This window comes from Lynx canadensis, chromosome C2, assembly GCF_007474595.2.
Source record: "Lynx canadensis isolate LIC74 chromosome C2, mLynCan4.pri.v2, whole genome shotgun sequence".
NCBI lineage: Eukaryota > Metazoa > Chordata > Mammalia > Carnivora > Felidae > Lynx > Lynx canadensis.
In genome coordinates, this window is record NC_044311.2 from 30,026,241 (window position 1) to 30,048,450 (window position 22,210).

A 22,210-nucleotide genomic window follows, 5' to 3' on the forward strand; every position below is an offset into this window, starting at 1 on the left:
AATTGCCTAATTGTTCCTTGCCCAGAAGGAACATTAAAAATAATGTAGTAAGCAGATATTTATTGAACAGCACCATGAGCCAAGCATATTCCAGAAGAGACCAAGGGTCAAGTAGGGCCAGACCCTTCTGGGGCAGTGTATTAGTAAGATGAAACATATGTACACAATAGTGGTAGTAACTACTCTCAAGGCAATATGGCAGACGCTAGAGGAATGATACAAGTAATGGTGCCAGAGGCACTCAGAATATGAGAAGGTGAGGGAGAGGTCCCTGGAGAAAATGAGGTCAGAGCTGGGTTTTTGAGGATGAGGAGAATGTCAGAAAGTGGAGGGGAACAAAGGGGTCATCCTAGCCCAGGAGGCAAGATGAGGAATGGAAAAACACAAGCATGACAGGATTGGGGTCAGGGAATGATCTGGTTAGTCTGAGAAAGTTCTGGCTAGGTGAGAGGGGAAAACCCAGTCAGGAAAGAGGATTGGTGCCCAAGGAAAGCCACAGAATTTTATCTCTCTTTGGCCATCACTGAAGACTTCTGGGAAGACATAATGCACATCAAACATTTTTAGAAAGGTTAAACTGTAACAGGATGAGGGATGGAGGAGAGAATAGGACAACTGGAGGCAGGTAGGCCAATGCAAGGTTTTGGAACAGGTAGAGGAAGCCTCCAGTCAGAAGAGGCAGTGGACCAGGGGACATCAGCAGGAGAAAAGCTCCAGGGAAGGCAATGACTTGATGACTAAGGGAAAATGGGAGGTAGTGAGTGAGGATCTGAAGACCAAGGAAATGGAAAGAGGGAACTCAAAAGACAGTGGGAACATGGTGAGTGGTGAGAGGCACATGTAGACTATGGGGCTGGGGCAGACCCAAGCGGACATCCAGGGAGCCATCCCTGGGTTTCAGGCTGGCTGGCCAGCAGGTGCCTCTACAGATAGTGAGCCTTACTTCTGACAGCTATTCAACCTCATACCCAGGAAGAGAGGATAAGTTCTTTTGGACCACATGGAATATAAGGATCAATCTCCAGAATAAAATGGTGACTCAATAGCTATATGTGGGGTTTTGAAATAAATCCCCTTTGGGCTTTATGCAATGTTGACATTCTTTGGGTGTCAACATTGCAAGAATGCTGCTATGGGAAGATGTCTTATCCCATTATCTCCGTTACGTCTTATCCCATTATCTCCGTTACCTTTTGTTCCTTCTCCCTGAGGCCAAAGAACCCTATGTTTTGTTAGACTCTACACAGCTGCAAGTTACCATCTGTGAGATGCCTGAAATGGAGCCCTGGGGCATACCTCCTAACAGAACTTCACTTGCTAAATTTGCAGAAGAATCAGGTCATTATCTGATGGATCTGAGTTCGAGCCTTGCTTCGGGTGAGCACAGGCTCCACTTCAGGCTCTGCGCTGACTGTGCAAAGCCTGCGTGGGATTCTCTCTCCCTCTCTCTGCCCCTCATGGGAGTCTCTCTCTCTCCCTCTCTCTCTGCCCCTTGCTCACTCCCACCATCTCTCTCAAAAAAAAAAAAAAAAGAAAAAAGAATCAGGATGATACACAGGCCTTTAACAAGGCTCTCTGGGACAGAAGAACTCTGGCTTTTAAAGGTGAAGGATCTGGAGGCTGACAGAAATAGGTTGGTTGCTAGCAACATACATGATTTGGTCCAAGTTGAGTCTTTCGTCTAGCCTCCAGATGGGTAGAAGTCTGCATCAGGATGTAGGTGGTCTTCTGTCGGCATCCCCGGCCAGCTATTCCAGCTCTATTCTCTCCATTGCTTCAGCTTCTTTCTGGACTCTTGCAGACAGAGGGCCACTCCTTCTGTGACCTTGCCTCTTTGACTTTCCTATGTGTCTCTCAAGTTGTCCCTCTCCCCACCTCCCCTCTGTTTGCCTTCCTCCCAGTTCCAGTCCTCAGCTCAGCCAGGAGGGCAAGGAGGGAGAAACACCAGTGGGCCTGCATAGGGAAAGGTAGAAAAGCTGGGTGGGAACCAGTCTTCAGGCAGAGAGGAGAGAGAGAGAGAGAGAGGCAGGCAACACTGCAGAAAATGTCCAAAGCCTCTCTTGGAAAATTTCCTCAGGTCCTAGGCTGGTATTCGAGAAGAAAGGAAACTGTTACACTACAGGTCAAGGCAGGAAGTCAAGCAAGGCATGCTAGCCTCTTTCCCACCGGAAAGCCATGTTTAGATAAGAGCCACCAGAACATCCTTCCCTGCTACCCACACCCTCTGGCACCCCCTCCCACACCACTGCCCAGGACCCCAGGGAGTGACAAGGGGACAGGGCCACAGTGATCTCCATCACTGTGGGGAGGCCTCACTCAGGGTGCCAAGGTCTTCTGTGCACTGTGACATGTCCAGTCCAAACACAGGAAATGAGGGAAGGAGTAGGAGCAAGGGGGAAAGCGAGCACATTTCTCAAATTCTCTGTTTACCTACAGGATTTAATTTTAAGCTATAAATATCATTAATTCGAACACCCCTGACTTCAGCCCCTGAGAACATTTGCCATTCCAAACTACCTGGGGGTAAAAAAAGAGATTGAAACGTCACTCAGCCTGGTACAGCAAGTCTGTGGGCCCAAGGCACCTCCGGAGATTCTCTGAATTCCAACGTGTGGCTCGTCATGCTCTTCCTGGCTGAGCACACTGCCCTCTGCACCCTCCCCATCCTCCCTTCTCCGTGGCCCAGAGGCAGGTGTCAGGGCCTGAGCTGCACAGTCCTTGGCTTTGCCTCAGGCTACATGTAGCAAGAAGGTCCCCCAAGTTCCTCCCATCAGTTGTGGCTCCACTTGAGAGACCCACGTTTCCTGGGAATCATTTCAGTTTACCGGGATCACTTCCCATACGTCACTTTAGTGACTATCTTGGAGACAAGGATATCACAGACAGTCCAGTGACCTCTGATGTGAATCAGTGCTCCGATCTGTGCCTTGCCTCAGAATAGAGGTTCTGGAATTTCAGGGTGCATGAGAATTAGATAGAGGGCTTGTTGAAACAGCTGGCTGGGCCTCACCTCCAGTTTTAGATTCAGAAGCTCTGGGATAGGACCCAGGAGTCTGCATTTATCACAAGCTCCCAGGTAATGTTGATGCTGCTAGTACAGGGGCCACACTTAGGGAACCACCGCCTGAGACTCACGTAGGTCCTCTTGAGCTTTAACCTAAATCTTTCCTTCCAGATATCTCTTTCCTGGAGACAAGGTCCAACCTCTGTATGCAAATCCATTACCAAAAAAAAAGGGGGGGGGTAAAATCGAGAAATCTCATGATTTCTCAGCATTCCCCTTGTGCATCTGCCCATCTGACATGAGGTGTCCTCACATGGTGTGGCTCTGGCTGTACTGTTGGTAGAGGCCGGCACACCAGCCCTGACTATGTACTTTTGTCCACCTCCCCATTCCTTTGACTCCCCCATGCCACCTCACTAGAGTTGTCGGAGGCAAGTGCAAGGGAATGTGTTTTCATCATCCACACCTGGTGTGTTTTGGCTGGGATTGCTACCTGTAGGTTTCAAGACTCATGAATGAAATCATCAATAAGCATCTTTAGATGGGAAAAGATTAGCTAAGCAAATACTTGACGCCTACCAGCTGCAGCCCTAGGAGCAGCAGACATGAGCTCACCCACCTTTCCAACACGGCTATCTACTCATGTCTGCAGCCCAGGGGCCTGTGACCTCAACAGAACAAATACTGATAAGCAACATAAGGAAGGAGTATCAAGGCACTGGTGACATGCTGGGATCTGATCAGCGTAGAGAGGGGAAGCAGACTCCAGTCATGGGAAGTGGATGGAAATGGATGGAATGCCTCATTCTAGGCCTCCTTGCAGCAACTCACCCCAAAGTACGCCTTCCTCCCCTCAGTGATCTCGGCAAAGCCCCTCTGGCCCCTGCGGCACTCCTTTTGGGGTTGTCTATTGCCCGGGAGTTCTCACATTTCTTGGAGCCCTCTGCCTGCTGTTGCCACATTCTGTCATGTACATGTCCTGAATGTCACTGCCCTTTGCCCCTGTGACATGGTTTTTGATGTGTCAGTCTGGCTAGGCTTCAGTCCCCTGTTATTCAATCAACCATTAAGGTAGGTGTTGCTGTGGAGGAAATTTGCAGATGTCATTACAATATATAGTGAGATGACTTTAAGTAAGCAAGATTATCCTAGATAATCTGGGTGGACCTGATTCAATTAATCAGAGGGTCTTAAAAGCAGGTGTGAGAGAACAAAGCTAGAGAGAGGGAGGGAGGGAAGGAAAGCAAGAGGAAGAGACAGAATGAAAAAGATAGATGCTCCCTGAACAGGAGCTTTGGCCCAATGCCTGTGATCATCTTTTCCTGAATGCCTGCCCTATGAATTTTGGAGTTGCTTATCCAGCCCCCACAGTTGTATAAGCAAATTCCTTGAAATACAAATACATATACATACATATATGTGTATCTTCTATTGGCTCTGGTTTGATTGAACCCTGAAATAGACAAAACAATGACCTCCCCAGTGTCTGAGCACCCTAATACTCAGAACCTGTGAACACATGTTGCCTTACATGGCAAAAAGGACTTAAGTAGATGTGATTAATTGTTTTAGAATAGGAGATTATTCTGGATTATCTGGGTGGGCCCAGTGTAATCACAGGGTCCTTAGGAGAGAGAGGCAGGAGGGTCAGAGTCAGAAACAAAGGTGAGAGGGAAAGAGATTTCAAGATGTTAACCTGCTGACTCTGAGGAGAAGGAGCCATAAGCCAAAGGATTAGGCAGTCTCTAGAAGCCAGGAAAGGCAAGGAAACAGATTCTCCACAAAAGCCTCCAGAAGGACCACGGGCCTACCAACATCTTGATTTTAGGTCTTCTGTTCTCCACAACTCTAAGACAGTAAATTGGTGTTGTTTTAAAGCCACTACATTTTATGGTGATTTGTTCCAACAGGAGTAAAAATCTAATACAAACCCTGTTCCATCCAGGACCCTTCCCTTTTTCCCCAGTACCAGTGCCTTCATTCAGGCTACCTCTTTTCCCTCAGCAGGACCACATCTCCTTTTCAGTGTCTGCTAGAGCGTGTTCTCTTCCTTTCCATAGGAAGTCTCAATCATCTTGTCTGCTGAGCCCTCCTCCTGAGACCACCACTGCCTCCCTCTTTCTTTTAGAGAAGGACCCTTATTCAACCACAGGGTTCTAGGAGAAGCCACCAGTCAGAGGACCTTGCCCTGCCTCAAGGAGGGTACCTGAGGCAGGTAAGCCAGCCAGAGTCCTTCCCCAGGATTATTTCAAGTTGGAACTAAAATGAAAGGCCACAGGAATGCTGGTTGTTGACCATCACTTAGCCATGAAGACAGACATTTACATTGGACGATAATGGCAGTGACGTTCAGAGAAAAGTACAGAGGGCAGAGGGAGCCCAGCTGGCGCTCTAGTCCACCTGCCCAAATCCTTTGCATATTTTTCTATTGTAGTTCTTGCCTCTTTCTTGTCAGGAGATCCTATACAATCTAGATATTGGTCTCTAGTCAGTTTTAGACATTGTAAGCATCTCACAATCTGTCATTCTTTTTGCCTTAACAAACTCTTCTTTGTTATTAAAGTAGATAAATCTTCTCTTTAGTTGATATATCTCCTGATTTATCTGCTTTTGTCCTTTGATTTTCAACATTTTCTTTTAAAGAGCATGTAACTGGATTCTCTCTCTCTCTCTCTCTCTCCTTCCCACCCTCCCTCCCTCTGTCTGTCTCTGCTCCTGTCTCAATCTAGTCTGAGATTCTCTAGCTCTGAAATGGTGAGAGTGGCCCATTTTCATGTGTTGTAATTTCTGACAAATCTAGATTTATATCTACCTCATTTTATCCTTTTCTGTTAATGATTATTGCATACATTTTAACATACATAACTGACAACAAAGTTAATTAATTAAAAATTAAGTTAATTAATTTTTCCACTCTCCTCCCAAACAAGCCAAGGACTTATGATTTTAACTCCAATTTTCCCTTCTAATGTTTCTTCCCTCCATAAATCATTATTATTTTTTGCCTACCACCAATTAATAATTACTACCACTTTTTGCATCCTATCCTTTTCTTTTGTGGTTCATTTCTTGCTTTATGTATTTCACCCTTATTTATTTTAGTGAGGACTTGTGATTAGTAAATTACCTGCTTTTGTTTGAAAAATCTCTAACTTGTCTCCCTGAATTATTTAGTTATAAAATTTGAATTTGGTGGCAATTTTCTCCCAGCATTTTGAAAATTGTTCCATTATTTTCTAGTATCTATTATTTATTTTGGGAAGACTGGTGTTGGTCTAACTGCTGATTCTCATAAGTAGTCTGTAACTTCACTATAGAACTCTTAAAATTATTATATTTACTGTTCTGCAGTTTCAGTATAATAAGCAGAGGTGTGCTCTTTTCTTTATTAAAATTTTTTTTAATTTATTTATTTTGAGAGAGAGAGAAAGAAAGAAATACCAAGCAGGCTCTGTGCTGTCAGCACAGAGCTGGATGAGGTGCTCGAACCTACAAACAGTGAGATAACAACCTGAGCTGAAATCAAGAGGGGGTCACCCAAGGACAGAGCCACCCAGGCTCCCGGAGGCATGCTGTAATTGTAAATTCCTGTCAGAACTTATGGTGCTTTCTTTATATCATGGTGCCATACGTGTTCTCAATTCTGGAAATTCTCTGTCATTTCTTCAATAGTGTCTGTCACCTATTCATTCTACTCTCTTCGTTGTTCATTTCAGACCTTCATTGCACTTTGTCCTTACTGTTTCCATATCTCTTACCCTGTCCTTCATAGTCTCCGTTTCTTTATTCCTCTGTGCCGTATTTAGGGTGACTTCTTCAATCTTATCTTCCACTTGCTAATATCATTAAGCGCAGGTGTGATTAAGTTAAGGGTTTCAAATTGGGAAATTATCTAACCTGCTATTTAACCATTCACTGAATTTTTACTTTCTATATTTTTTTATTTCTAGAATTCCCATGTTTCTCAAAACTGCCCATTCATTTTTCAGAGTATTTGTTCTTTCTTGGTATTTTCTATTTCTTCCTACACCTCTTTAAGCATTTTAATATAGTTTTTATAGTCTCTGTCAAAATGTTCCATTATCTCAAAATCTTGAGGTGCTAATCTCCCCCATTGATATATTTGCTGCCTGTTGTTATGGTGGGTCATTTCCTTGTGTAACTTTTTGTTGTAAGCTCCTCTTCCAAAGGCAGTCTTCCCTTGGGGATTCTGGTTGGTCTACATTATAGAAGCATCCTTCTGGAGTGGTTTCACTTTTGCGTCTACCAGATGGCAAAGAGTTATCACCAGCCCCCTAACAATTCTTATGCTAATTTATTTGCTTAGAGATTCCCATATCATGTGGATAGTATAAATTCTGTTTTCCATTCCATGTGGTACAGACTTGGGGTTTTGATTTCTTAGAGGCATTATTTTACCCAGAGGTCCTGTTAGAGATCAGCCTCTTTGCTGTCCCTAGGGTGGTAGGCAGAGTTTAATAAGTTCCCTTCTCACCAAGGGGCCAGCTTTAGGCATAAGTCTGAGGACCAGCTCCCCATGTCATCGTTGCTATCTGTGTGATTACTAATACCCAGTCTCCATTAGGGCTTTCTTCAGGGTTTCTTTACTGATCCAGTCATACCACACACACTTTCCCCCTCGATCCCTGCTGCAGGGTCAGCTGGTACACTCATTGTTTTGGTATTCAACTCATTCTTCATTTCTTGCACCTGAAAATTTCACTTTCTTGCAAGCTTGGCTATGCATTTAAATATTTGGTGGTGTTCTATTTTATGCAGCGTCTCTCAGTATTCATAGTATGAAGTCCCCTGTTATGTGAACCCATCATGCTGATGGAAGCCATAATTCACTATAGTTCTTTATGATCCATCTTATCCTAACTAGCCAGAGCCTTTAAAAGAGAGTTACCTTGTATGATTTGCAGCTGTGTTCCCCATGGAGAGATTATATATCAGAAGTATGAAGGTGACTTTTTAGAATCTAGAGTTCCTGGCCCCCTATGTATTAAGCAGAATCCAGTTCTGTCTCTACCACCTTCTCCCTCATAAAACCCAGTTCGGTACCCTCCTATTTGACACATTTTGTAACTACATCTATCTGTGCATCTGCCCACTGTTTATATCTCTCATGAGAGCATAGCCCACTCTTTTTCATTCATTGTTGTATCTCCAATGGTTGGTGGTAAGTGATCGGTAATGACATGTTGTGTGAATGAATGAACAAATGAATGCATCTCAGGCAGCCATCCTGACACTGTTCTTGCCCTCAAAGTTCCGAAACTCCTGCTGAATACACCAGCAGAGTGCTATCTTACAAACAGTGGATAGTGAATCAAGGCTTACCAAATGACTGGGTGAAAATCCACCCAGGGATGTCCCCACACCTTCCCAGGTATAAAAGTCCAGGCTCAGGACCAGGCAGCACTTAGCAGTTCCTGTCCCAGCCTCTATCCTCACTGCCTCCTCCTCAGGCCCTCTCTTCCTTCATGGCATGGAGCCCATCAGATATACTCACTTCCCTAAGATGTTTGGCCATCTTTAGGGTTAGATTCCCAAGCTCTGAGCCAGCCTCTCAGAGTGGGCACTAGAAGAACAGAGAGGGAAGCAGACAAACACCTCTCAATCTTCCCAAAAAAGAAAATGTTCCATAGGTTAACCTCTCTCTTAGAATTAAAGTATTGTTAACTGACTTTATCTCCAACTCTGAGGAGCCATAGCACTCAAATGCGGTAACAGATTAATAATGCAGGGGGGACAGTGATGGAAACTGCAGGAATGGTCTTTCTAGAGAAGCCCCTGCCGCTGCCTGCTATCCTGGCTTCATCTTCGGTCCCTCCTCAGGTACGTGGAGACCAGAGGTATAAGATATAATGGATATAAGTCCATTATATGGATATGCAGTCCATCTTATATTGCATTTCATATATCACAGCAGAATGTCTCACTGCAAAGGGGATTGTGGGGGTCACCACAGACTAGAGTTTTTTAGTTGGCAGTTTTTTCTAATTACAAGTCCAGGACCTGTTTACTGCAGAAAAATGGAAAATACAGAAAGTCACAAGGAAGGAAAATAAAACCATTTGTAGGCTTCCCACACAGAGAACTATCTGTTTGGCTATAGACCCTCTTCAAGTCTTCTTGTGACTTTTAAAAATGTGGATCATCTCTACATCTGGTTGCCTATCCTGCAGCCTCTGCTTAACATTATAGAATGAACCCTTCTCCCAAGTTTAAACTATTCCCAATAGAACTTTAAAAATAATTTGTATATATGCTACAGATGGATGTCCCCTGATGTATTTGACTCTCCAGTTGCTAGATATACAAGTCACTTCATCATTATAAGCTTCTGAGCATTTGAGTCACATGATAAAATGTTGTTCAACTGACTGGGTTTCCATTTATTCTTCCAGGAAGTGTTTCTAAGCCACTTGATGGCCACCCCCGCCCCAGGCTGAGTCCCTGGTCTAAGTGCTTGTGTGCTGTACAGCTGGAGTATCTGTCTAGCCTTATCAACATGGGTGAGGGGACATGCAACAAGGAAAGCTGAGGGGGATGCCTGTGTGGCTCAGTCAGCTAAGCATCCAACTCTTGATTTCAGCTCGGGTCATGATCCCAGGGTGGTGGGATCAATCCTTGTGTCAGGCTCTATGCTGAGCATGAAGCCTGCTTAGATTTTCTCCCTCTGCCTTTCTCCCCCAGTCTCATTTTCTCTCTTAAAAAAAAATAGAAAAATAAATTAAAATAATTTATTTAAAATAAAGGTTCAGATTTTATTTATTTTTATTTATTTATTTTGACAGAGATAGAGAGAGCAAGTAGGGGAAGGGCAGAGAGAGAGAGAGAGGGAGACAGAATCCTAAGCAGCCTCCATGTGCTGTCAGCACAGAGCCTGATGTGGGGCTCAAACTCACAAACCGTGAGATCATGACCTGATCCAAAACCAAGAGTTGGGCGCTTAACTGACTGAGCCATTCAGGTGCCCCTATAAAAAAGGTTTAAGAGAGGAAAGCTGAGGCACAAAGAATTACAGGGCTACCAGTGCCAAATTTGGCTTGGGAAAATAAAATACTACAGACATTAGCAGCCCTGCTTGTGTCTGTTGGTATGGAGGACTGAAGTAGCACAGTCTGGCTCAGCTGCTTGGGGTTTGTGGTGTGAAGCAGGCAGCAGTCATAGAGAAGAGAATCATAAGACAGAGTTCCCAGATATCAGCTTTGTCACTGTGTAACGTGCCAATTCCCAGGAGCTTCCTGCCAGTTTCCTCCCCTATAAAATGTGGGTAATATGCACCTTGGAGCATGGGAGGGAGGCTTTAGTCAAGATAGCATTTCTGAAAGGACCTAATCTTGTCCACTTATTATTTCACTAAATTTGGCACATAATGGGTTCCCCCAAATACATGCATTTGCATTCACAACTAAATATCCCTATGTCCCCATATATTGCCCATATGTATGTGCCCTAATAAAATGTATTCATCTATGTTATGATAGCTCAGAAAATCGTATCATAATTTTTGCTAATAAAAATGTGTTGCTGAGGGTGGGAATTCTGAATTTGTGATTTTAGGGCATCCAGAATAGGTTTGTCCCCACTCCTTGCTAAGTTTACATATTTATATGTTAAATTCATAGGTTGACTCAGTGGGACTGTGCTTTCCTGGGATGCTGACTATGAAGAAGAAGGAGTCTCAGGCGAGTCTAGAAGGACAGCCTCCTGATGGCAGGGGCAATGTGAAACGAAATGGACAATCCAAGGCTATGTAGGCTCACTTTCCAAGTCAGTGACAAGGTCCAGGGGTGGAGATGGTCCAAAAGACAAGGCTGGTTCTACAATAATTTGGCTCTGCCACTTGGGATGGGAGGGATGTATGGGGTGCATCCTTGGAATACACTCCACAGGTATGTTCCTGTTAGCATTAGGCCAGATCCCTCTCTGAGGGTCTATGCTGGGCCCTCTGGTGATAAAGTCAGAAGGTAAGTCCCCAGTGAGCCCCTCGTCTACTTCCTCCTAAGAGATGTCCTCCAGTTGGGTGGAGGTCCCCATCATGGGAAGATCTCTGCTGGTTCCAGAAAACTCAAGGCCCACCAGCCTCCACACAGCCCGAGGGTTCCTCATGAGTGCTGACTAAGCTGACCAAGCAGTGACTAGAACCAGCAAGAAGACCTTTGTGATCTGGGACAACAAGAATCAGGGGTCATACATGTCCCCTTAACAACGTCCAACTTCAGAGCCTGGTTCACCTTTCAGAGGAAGGTAGCCCAGACCATCTGGCTTTCCATTTTAACCCTGCCTAGCAGCTTCCCAGTTAGAGGGACTTATGGGAGAGGGGAGACTGCTTTCCACTGGAAACATCGAGAGAGTAGCCAGGAAGAGGGGGTTCTGCTAGCTTCCCTCTGGGGATGTACATGGAAGGATAGGGGCAGATTTCGGCTCAGCACAGGAGAGACTTAAAGACTGTGGAGCTTCCAGTCCTGGGCCTGCCTTGAGAGGGGGTGAGTTCCCCATTACTAGAGCTATGCAAACAGAGGTAAGGACATCTTCAAAAGGATTCCTGCTTCTTTGAGCAGATGAGCTTTCTTGTCACTTTCAATTCTGAAATCCAAATATGCTATAATCTAGGAAGTACTATCTTTCTACATGTCAGTTTTATCATGACTTATACGGATTCTACAACATGAGAAGTAAAAAATGCTGTAGAAATCACGATAAGCAAGGAAGATAGCAGGACCTCGGTGTACAGACAAGGAGTCGTGGGGCTTGCTGCTCCATGAGTCCGCCTCCAGTGTCCTGGCTCCCGCTCCTCCTTTCTTTGGAAGACTACAATCCCTTCCTACCATAGATCCTTGAGGTTTATTTCCATCACCGGACACCATCCCTGACCCTCCCTCGGCATCTCCACTGCCCCACAGAGGGTGGAAGTCCATTTGTGTACGATGTCACAGCAAGGGAGGCTGTAGGGGACCAACTCGTCCCAATTTGCCCAGAACTTTTCCAGTTTTAAAACTGAAAGCTCTGTGTTCCAGAAACTGCCTTCGTCCTGGGCAAAAAGAGGCAGTTGGTCACATTGAGAGGCAGGGAATTTACAGACTATCATTTATGGGAAGCTTGGGAGCCTCTTAGGGAGCCAAATGCCAAAACAGTAATACCTGGTACAGAGCCGCACAGGGTGAATGCTCAGTAAAGGCTTCTGAGTGGGTGAGTCCCAGGCTCCTGCACCAACACTCAGCTCCCGCCAACTCCCTCAAAAGCACTGAGGATCAAAGGTAAAGCAGGAAGTTATCAAAAAGGGCCTGAGGCAAAAGGCAGGAATGAGAAAGTGGTCAATTTAATCCCATCCTGCAAACTCCTTGGCAGTCCAATAAGCAGGGCGAGAGTGGCTCTGGAAGCCTGCTGTCCTCCCAGCCCCTTCCTTCTGCCACCATCCCTTTCCCCCAAGGTCCACAGGGACCTCAGTGCATTCTCTAGCTGGCTCCTCTCCTGGGGTGTCCCACAGGGCTCAGCCCAGGAGCTGTCTGATATCCACACCCCATGTCTGTCCCACTTAAACTTTCTAGGTACCTTTCCCTCTGTGCCTCACAAGCTGGCTGAGTGAACTAACCGGATAAACTAGTTCTGACTTGAGGTCTACCTGTGTTGTGTTTCCCAAACTTGGTATGCCCTACCTGCTAGTCACATCTGGGAGACATGAGCCACATACAGCATAGCTTCTGAGAGTATCAATGTTACTCCAAGATTTGGGGGGAAATAGAACATATTCTTTGGAAACACACACCTATACTGTGGAGGAAAATATAAAATTCACTTGATTTTAAGATTAAAACATAAAATATCACAGAAATGTAATGCTCACATCACAGTTCATCCCCTTCATCCTCTTGTCTACTCGTATGTGGAAACCTGATCACTCTGTCCTAGAATTCAGGGCATCTTGGTGAGGCAGTTTGAAAAACACTAGCTTACTACAGCCCTCTCTGATAACATGTGAGTCTTAACTGAGGTCCTCTGTGCTCTAGGCCAGCATCTCGCAAGGATGTTAGATGGGGCATTCTTCAGAACATAAGTAGATATTACCAGTGTTTGAGTAAACAAAAGAAAACTTGTTACCAGGACTCCCAGATTCCTACAGAACTCAGGAACTAAATTTGAGGAACAAGCACACTAAATTTCTAACAAAGAGTTAGTCTGCCCATTTTTGGGGAGGCAGGGGGGGCAGCCTGTGGGGAGCCAGCACCGATCCTGACCAGACTGAATGTCCCAAAACTCATCTGGGATTTACCGTCCCAGGCTGGTGCTGCTCTCCGCACCCGCCCCACCCCACCAGCCACGCCAAGAGCCTCCAGCATCTCCTCTGAGCCTCCTGAGTATCCCGCTCAACAGGGCAAAGAGGCTGGGAGGACAGGCTCTGGAAGAAGGTTGCTCACTGGAGTATCCACCTGTCCTTCAACAGCCAGAGGACACTCCCTGCCTTGGTTTCATTCCCCACCCTGGTCAAATGTAATCCATCCCAAACAGGAGGACACACCCAGAGAATCAGGGTCCTCCAAACTGAGAGAGCTGGGGATTGACCAAAGATAACCACCTAGCCTGCACCTTCCACTTCTGCCAGGCTTCATAGCAGGTCTCCCAGCAAAGCTCAGACCCAACTGGCCCTGCTCCCAGTCTCATCTCCATCAGCAACTTAACAGATGAGAATCTGAGAACTTACAAGGACCTCAGAGATCATTGAGCTCAGGCCCAAATGTTTACGAATGACAGAATCCAGACCGAGAGGCATTCTGTGGCCACGGGAAGAAGAGAACTAGGGAGTGCGATGACCCTGGGAGGGAATTCCTGCTTGCCATTTACTGGATAGGTGTTCTTAAATGAGCCTCCATTTTCTCAAGTATGAAAGAGAGATGCTGAGCACCCCCCACCCCTTGCAAGGCCATGGTTGAGAGTAGAAAAAGTTTAGGAAACTTCTTTTCTTGATTAACAAATCAAGTTCAAGGGAAAAGACAACTATTTAGCTAAGCCCAGAAGAAAACCTGGAGCACAGAAATACACAAGGTCCCATCCAGTTACTAAAAGCAAGCCTCAAATTTGTCTTTAAATCTTCCCCAAAGGCAAAGTAGAAGGGAAACTGAATGGGTTATAAAGTATGGTAACCATAAGATAAACACATACCACTGCAGACTGAAAATCAATCTTCTACCTGATCCTGATATCAAGACTTGCTGTATAGATACAGTGATCAAGACAGTGTGGTATTGGCAGAGAGATATACACATACATCTATGAAACAGAACAGAAAACCCAGAACAGATCCACACAAGCATGGCCAATTGGTTTTTGACAAAGGAGCAAAGGCAATTCAATAGAGTAAGGACAGTCTTCTCAACAAATGGTTCAGGAGCAATTGGATGCCTATAGGCAAAACAAAAACAAAAACAAAAAACAAACAAATAAAATAACCTTGACCTAAACTTCATACATATACAAAAATTAACTTACAATGAATCATAGATTTAAATGCAAGGTTATAAAACTTTTAGAAGAAGACATAAGAGAAAACTTTCAGGAACTAGGTTTGGTGAAGAGTTCTTAGACTTACACCAAAAGTAGGATCCAGAAAATTAAAACTTGATAAATTAGATTTCATCAGAATCTAAACAATGTTTTCTGCAACAGACCCTATTAAGAAGATAAAAGATAAGCTACATACTGGGAGAAAATATTTGCAAACCACATGCCCAACAAAGGACTTGTATTTCATATATATAAAGAACTCTCAAAACAATAGTAAAAATTCCAATTAGAAAAAGGACAAACTATAGGAACAGACATTCCAATAAAAAGCACGTACACATGGCAAATAAGCACATGAAAAGATGTTCACCATCACTAGCCATTAGGGAAATGTAAATGAAGACCATGCTGAGATGTAACTACACACCTATTTGAATAGCTAAAATAAAAAATAATGACAACACTTGGGGCGCCTGGGTGGCTCAGTCGGTTAAGCACCTGACTTTGGCTCAGGTCATGATCTCGTGGTTCATGAGTTCAAGCCCCGTGTAGGGCTCTGTGCTGACAGCTCAGAGCCTGAAGCCTGCTTCAGATTCTGTGTGTGTGTGTGTGTGTGTGTGCGCGCGTGTGTCTCTGCCCCTACCCCACTCGCGCTCTGTTTCTCTCTCTCTCTCTCTCTCAAAAATAAAAACATTAAGAAATTTTTTTAAAAAGTAATGACAACACCAAATGCTGGCAAACATGTAGAGAAACTGGATTTCTCCTACATTGTTGGTGTACATATAAAACTGTATGGCCACTTTGGAGAAGAGTTTGGCAGTTTCTTTAAAAAAAATCAATATGCAACTACCATACTACCCAGCAAATGCACTCCTGGGTATTTACTCCAGAGAAATGAAAGTTTATGTCTGACCCAAAAACCTATACCTGATTGTTCATATCAGCTTTACTTATAATAGCCCCAAACTGGAAACAACCCAAATGTCCCTCAATAGGTGAATGGTTAGACAAATCACCGTACATCCATACCATGGAATAAAACTCAGCAATAAAAGGGAACAAACTATTAATACAAGCAACATCCTGGATGGATCTCAAGGGTATTAAGCTGAATGAAAAAAGTCAATCTCAAAAGGTTACATATTGCATGATTCCATTTATACAACATTCTCAAAATGACAAATTACAGTGATAGAGAACAGATTAGTGGTTGTGACGGTAGTCAGTTGGAAGCGGGTGGGCATGACCACAAAGGAGCAGCACAACAGAGATTTTTGTGGTGACAGAAATAGTTCTTGTGTCTTGAGGCAGTGGGGTGGCGGTTCCATGAATCTATACGTGTGACAAAATTGCATGGAACTATACACACACATTATAGCAATGTCAGTTCCCTGCTTTTGGTATTATAGTGCAGTATGTAAGACAGAACCATTGGAAGAAACTGGGTGAAGGGTATGCAGGACATCTTGGCACTGGTTTCCTAAGAATATGGGATTGTTTCAAAATAAAAAGTTTTTTAAGAGCTCAGAATAAATCAAGCATTGTCTGGTACTAAGAACTCAGCTTTCTCCCATGGTCCCTCAAAAGGAGCCCCCAAGGACCACAGTGACAACCCATCTGTGCTAGTCCTGTGGGGTACAGACAAGTGTAAGTTCACACAGCTATTTCTTCACGTCCTTTATCAACAGAAACTGAGAGTGCAATGCCCAAGTACACAGCAATGATCTTATGATGTAAAATGGGGGCCAGACTCGCCCAGCCCCAGGCAAGGTCCTCTGACGGGTCCATTGCCCGGAACCATCCCGAGCTTCTCAGCTCCACCACGCCTAGCTCTCTGGCTTTGGCACACAACTGGAGCTCTCCACAGGCCAGTGCCTCCACAGGCAGAAAGTGGGGTGAAGCAAGGGCTGGGGGTGGCTGAACCCATGATACAGCATAAGACCAAGCAGGGATGTGAAGAGGAAGAACAAGGAGGGATGAGGTCTACCCTGGGGACCATGCACATTCCTCTGCATTCCATAAACAGGGCAAAAAAAGGTGAGGGAAAGCCATGGTCCCAACCTAACAGCCCACATCACATCCGGGTCTTCTAGAATGGAAAAAAAAGTCACTGTCACAGACAAAAGAGAGTGATGAGAAAGAGATGAGCTATCCATAGTGTGAGACATAAATCACTCTACCCTTTGTTCTGTGGCAGTGTAGGTCACAGTTCATCACCAGGAGAAGGGCTCTGAGCATCATCACAGGAGGAAAAGGCTCTCAGTGACCTGTGACCCCACCCAACCAGTTCCCATTGGTCTCCCCTCCCCCGACCCCCACACAAAAGCAGGGTGGGCAAGCCAGGCCCTCTCAGGGGATAAATGAATGCTGTCCTCATTCACGTCAGAGAAACACCCACCAGCCTGGGGGAGGAGTGGGCACCTCTTAATCCATGAGGTCTGTTAAGTAATTCTTTAGCTCCAGGGATTCTCTTGAAAGTGTTTTCCCCACTTGTGAGCATCAGTTTGGTGGATATAGCACTTTCCTCTGGAAACCAAGAAGTTAAGCTCAAGATGCCTCCCCACAGTTGGGGGTCAAAGGCCTTAGGAAGTTACAGACACAAGCCAAAATAAAGCACTTCTTCCTCATTTTTGGGCTTCCCTCCCAGATCAGAGGTCCCCAGGCCACTCAGGCCAAGCTGTGACATCTGCCTACCCTTTTCTTCACCACTGTACTTCCCCTGCCCTCCATTCCCACTGGACTCTCCCTCACTGATGAGATATGCACTATTTCCCTAAACTGGGACCTGGGGTGTGGGAGTTCATGAAATTTGGGCAGCAATTACCAATCATCTACTCCTTTTATAAGATAACCTCGGTTTGCCCCCCAAAATTTCATTTTAAGAAGAAACAGATCTCTTTGAGGCTGCCAGGATGAGTTAGCCACAAAGGCTGTCTCCTACCTCACCACCCACACCCCCATAATCGCTGAATGAACCTGTTTTTAATTTAGAGTTCTGGATGTTGAACTGGTCTCTCTGACAATGACTAGTGAGCAGGTCTTCTGTTTCTTAAGAATCTTGTAAGCCAGAGGCAATTGAGAATGTCTCCAGATTAAACACAATTATATTTACTACTACAGGAGGGCATACAAAAACCTCACTCCATAAGTGAGAGTTGCCAAGCTCTTTCGGGGAGAGTTATGAAGAATGAAAAGGTATAATGAGCCTGTTAGTGACTGGGGATATCCATCCTGCAGCCACCACAGTGACCCCCGCTGTGAGTGTCACCGGGAACTGAAAACAGTACTGACTCTGGGAACAACTATACATACAGTATCCCCAAGTGCTAAGCCAGAATTGAGCAGCACTGTGTGATGGTGAGGGGAGGGTGCATGGTCTCTGACCCTGCAATCTCACATATCTGGTTCCTCTACACTCCACCCCTTTTTGGCTATGTGTCTACACCTCATTAAGCCCAGTTTTCCTCATCATTCATGGGGACAGTAATAATACTCACTAGATAGAATTGTACTGAAGATTACATATGGGTGAAATATATCCAAAGTTCTTGGTACATCCAGATGGCTTCATTAGTGTTAGCTACTATTACCTTTATTTTGGACATGACTGCTAACTATAGTTTCTCTTAAGTATGCCTCATGTGAGGCATAATTGGTGAAACAACAGATCCTAAATGATATTTAAACAAGCAGTCCTGTTTGTTGAGGCAAGAACTGACAGTTTATTGATGTCAGTCCTGGAGAGTCTTGCATGGTTTACAAAACCCTTTTCCTACACCTCATCCCACATAATCCTTAAGGAGCCCCATGAGGTAGGGATCATTCATAGTACCTGTTTTTTGTTTTTGTTTTTGTCTTTGTTTTTTTTGTTTTGTTTTGTTTTGTTTTACGTAAAGGTTCTGCAGTCCAGGAAAGGTAAGAAATGCTCCCCTTTGTCACCTATTTAGTAAGAGGTTAGATTTAGAGGTGAATCTAAGTCCCCTGGCCTCATTCCCTTCCCTTAAACCATACGGTATGTGGGGTTTTGCAGGAATGTCATAAAGCCAATTGGTTACTCTGTCCCAGCAATGAGGAACCCAGAAAAATCATGGGTCCTTGGGCTGGGCATCCCCTGTTATCCCCCATGTCACACATGTCACAAGACATGTGCCATCCATACCCTAGTGAGAGAGTGCAGGGCGGCCACTCAACCAACCTCTCATTGGGAGGAAGGAATCTCCAAACAAATAGCAACCCCCCAGACAACCATTACCACCCCCCTGGAAGAAATGGCTGAAGTGAGTTTAATGGAATTACAGGCCCCAGATTTGCCTTGAGATATCCAAATTGTACCTGGTTTCAGGTTGATTAAGTGAAGCTAAGTGTAAGTCTCTCCAAACTCTGGTCTCAGCGTTACTATGGCTCAATGGAGGTAATAATTAAGAGAATTTGATTTTTAGAGTTAAGAAAAACTCTTAATTGGTATGAGCCTTCAGGAGGCCAACTGGCCTGGGTCTAGGCCTCAGTCACTTGTGGCTAAATCATCAACATGTGATAAATTATCTCATTTTTATGGATCTTCAAAGAAACTGTTGCCATAAACTCATTTTAGGGATTCAGGGTGGGTCTAAATGAATCAACCTCACTGGGGGGTTACCCTTGCTGTCAGGAAACTGTTCTGGGACAATCTATCCCTCTTGCCCTTGTTGGTGAAAATAGGGAGAGTTTGCCCCTACCCTGGCTCTTTCTTGGGCCTCTTTCTTTTCAGACCACCCAACTGTTGCTCCCACCCTTTCCTCCCAGTTCCTAATTTATAAACACCAAATTTGCTACAATTCTCTACTGAAACTTCTCCAAGACTCTTCTGAATGGTGGGACCAAAGCCACACACAGTGTTTTGGCCATCCAGGTCTAGCCAAAGGTGAGGCAATTTGAGGATTATCTGAAACCATCTCAAAATGTCTATGTCTTATTTACATCCAACCATGGAATCAACTCAGCCTTTATTTATTGTGGTGTGGGGATAGAGCAGAAGCAGAAGTGGGGATCCCAGCTCCTCTGCTAACAATATGAGTAAATACATTCGTGGGATTCACTGTGACCTCCAGATCCCTTTCTGTTCAACACTCACATCATCAGTTCACAGAGACACTCCTCCCAGACCATCCCTTTAATCGCACCACTGGAAGCTTTACCTAGCCCCATCTGACTGTATGATTGTTGGAAACAACTTCTCTGCACCATACCTAACCACCCCCCTTCCCCCACTGTCTCCAAGGAGCCCTCATGTGGACTCTACAGTCCTCACCATAGCAGCTCTGTCCTCTCAGGACGTGTACTTCTAGGTCACTTCTGCTCAGGTAGAACCAGTTAAAAAAAAAAAAAAAAAAAAAAAAAAAGCCTGTTTCAGGCTTCAACTGTTCCAGGCCTCCCTGGCCTGGTGAGGAAGCGGTAAACATTCCCGACCTCCTGGGGAAGAAAGTGTCCTCACCATAGAGCCACTCCCCATAACTTGCTAGGGGAGAGGCACCTGCTTAGATGTTACTGAACATACCGCGAGGGCCTGCTGCTTTCCTGGGGCCGTTTCCAGACCAGGAAGCACGCAGGGTTGGTTGCCAGCCCGGGGGAATTCTGAACCCTGCACGCGGCAGAGCGGTAGGGTAGCGGAGCCCCTGTACCGCTGCTCGTCGGGCAGAAAAACATCTCTTCTGCCACCCACCCCAGGATGAGTTAGGCTCTGCCCTCCATCTCAGAGGAACCACAGCCTGTCACCCGGCACCTCCAAGCTCACCCCTTCACGAAGAAACTGCCCTCAGGAGACCGAAAAAGTGTCCCGCGAGATGTTCTTTTTTCAAAGAGGAAGACACTATCCGACCAGAGTTGAACCTATTGGTTCTGTCATTGTCTTGTTTCTTAACCCCGACGAGGGCGTGAGTGTGTGCGCGCACACACACACACACACACACACACACACACACGTGCACACACGCGCGCACAGACACACGCGCGCACACACTCCCAGAAAGAGATCGCCAGTCCAGGCGCCCCCAGCCCGCCGCCAGGCCCGCAGGGATGCGTCGCAGAGCGCGGCACTGAGGGCTGACGGAGGGCCCCGGCGCCCCCCTCCCCCGCCCCGGGCTCCCGCAGCACCCCTGCCCGGGCCCGCCAAAGGTGCGCCCGGAGGTCGAGGGTTCTCCGCTCACCTTAATGTTGCTGAAGACAGAGCGGGGACAGCGTCCGGCTGGGCGCGAAGAAGCGTCGCTGTCCTGGCGCGCGCCAGGCTCGGGCCAGAGCCCCATGGTGGCGGCCCCCGCGGGGCGGGACGGCGGCAGGCCCCGGGCGGGCGGCGGGGCGAGCAGGGGCCGGGCGCCTCGGGCCGGGGCGGCTGCGCGGGTGGCTGGTGAGAGCGGCGGCGACGGCCGCAGGAGGCTCGCAGCGCGGAGACTGCGCGAGCGAGTGCGCGCCCAGAAGTTTTATAAGTGGCCGCCGCCGTCGCCGATGATGAAACGCGCTCTCCCTCCTCCCTCTTTTCCTCGGCTGTTGAAGGCTCTGCGAGCCCCCGCCCCCGCCGCGGCCGCCCCTCAGACAGGTGTGACGCGGCGGCTGGCCGCGCGTGACTTCGCTCCCGGCCCGGGGTCGCCTCTGCTCCCGCAGCTTGGCTAGGACCCGCGAGGCTTGACCGCCCCGGAGAAGGTCCCGCCTGCTGGGGAGCCTGGAGCGGCGGCCCCGGGGAGGGGAGGTAGTGGCTGGAGGGGCAGGGGACGATAGGAGGGTGGGGGCGCCTGCGGGACTGGCGGGACGGGGGGGGTGCAGCGGGGACCGACAGGCGGGCGACTGGAAGGGACCGGAGAAGAGGTTGGCAGGACTCCGGGGGCAGGAGGAGAACCGAGGGGGTGCTGGAGGGGCCAACGGGAGCCAGGGAACTGGAAGGGGAGCGGGGTTTCAAGAGGAGAGGGGTGCAGCGGCGCCCCTCCCGACGCACTCGGGGAGATTTACGGAGCGGGTCTCTGCTTGTTTGCACTTGCCGAAAACCTGGGCTCTCAGTTCCGGTGATGGCTCTGAGACTCGCTGAGGCTGTTTGTGTCGAGGACTGATTTATATTTAAACTGCTCTTTGCGCTGGAGAGGGGGCCGCCCGGGCAGGGCCCGAACTCTCTGGACTTGAGCCAAGGTAAACTGCGGGCGCTGTCAAGTGTCAGCATGGCTGGGTCTGGCCTGAAGTACTTCTGGCCAAGAGAGAGGACCCCCCGTGGACATACAGGACGCACCCCACTGGCCTCCTTCTCAGGGCTGGAATAGAACAGCAGCTTTATTTTTCCCCCAAGACTTTTTCCACTAGAATTCCTACTGCAGAGAAGAGAAAGAAGGTGAGACTTTTCAAGAGAAGGATAAGAAAGTTATGCCAAAAGCAGCTGCAGTAAGGAATCCAATTCTGGACGTATTTTTCCAGCTCCCTAATCCCTGTAGTCTCCTGATGAGCCAACCTCTGGAAGCCCACCCTGTCTCCTGGAAAAGCATAAACCCACCTTCAATGCCCAGGAAACTTTGGCTAAGACAAAGACCCACAGGATGATGCCTTTCTGGGCCTGGTCTGGGCTTGTCCTCTGTCTGTGGGCTTCCCCTATGCACCTGTGGTCCAAGAACCCTGGACACACAGCAGGCAGTGCTGGAAGAAAAGCCATTGGACAGTGGACCGCCTCTGCCCACTTCATTCACC

The 22,210-nt window shown here is 46.7% G+C and overlaps 1 protein-coding gene across 1 annotated transcript in view; it reads right to left on the minus strand.

Annotated features, from left to right (window-relative positions):
* SLCO2A1 (solute carrier organic anion transporter family member 2A1) overlaps positions 1-20,793 on the minus strand; it is an 81,891-nt gene extending 61,098 nt beyond the window's left edge. The window contains exon 1 of the mRNA XM_030330223.1: positions 20,698-20,793. Coding sequence (XP_030186083.1) covers positions 20,698-20,793 — 96 coding nt within the window. The remainder of the gene's footprint in view (positions 1-20,697) is intronic.
* Positions 20,794-22,210: the final 1,417 nt, after the last annotated feature.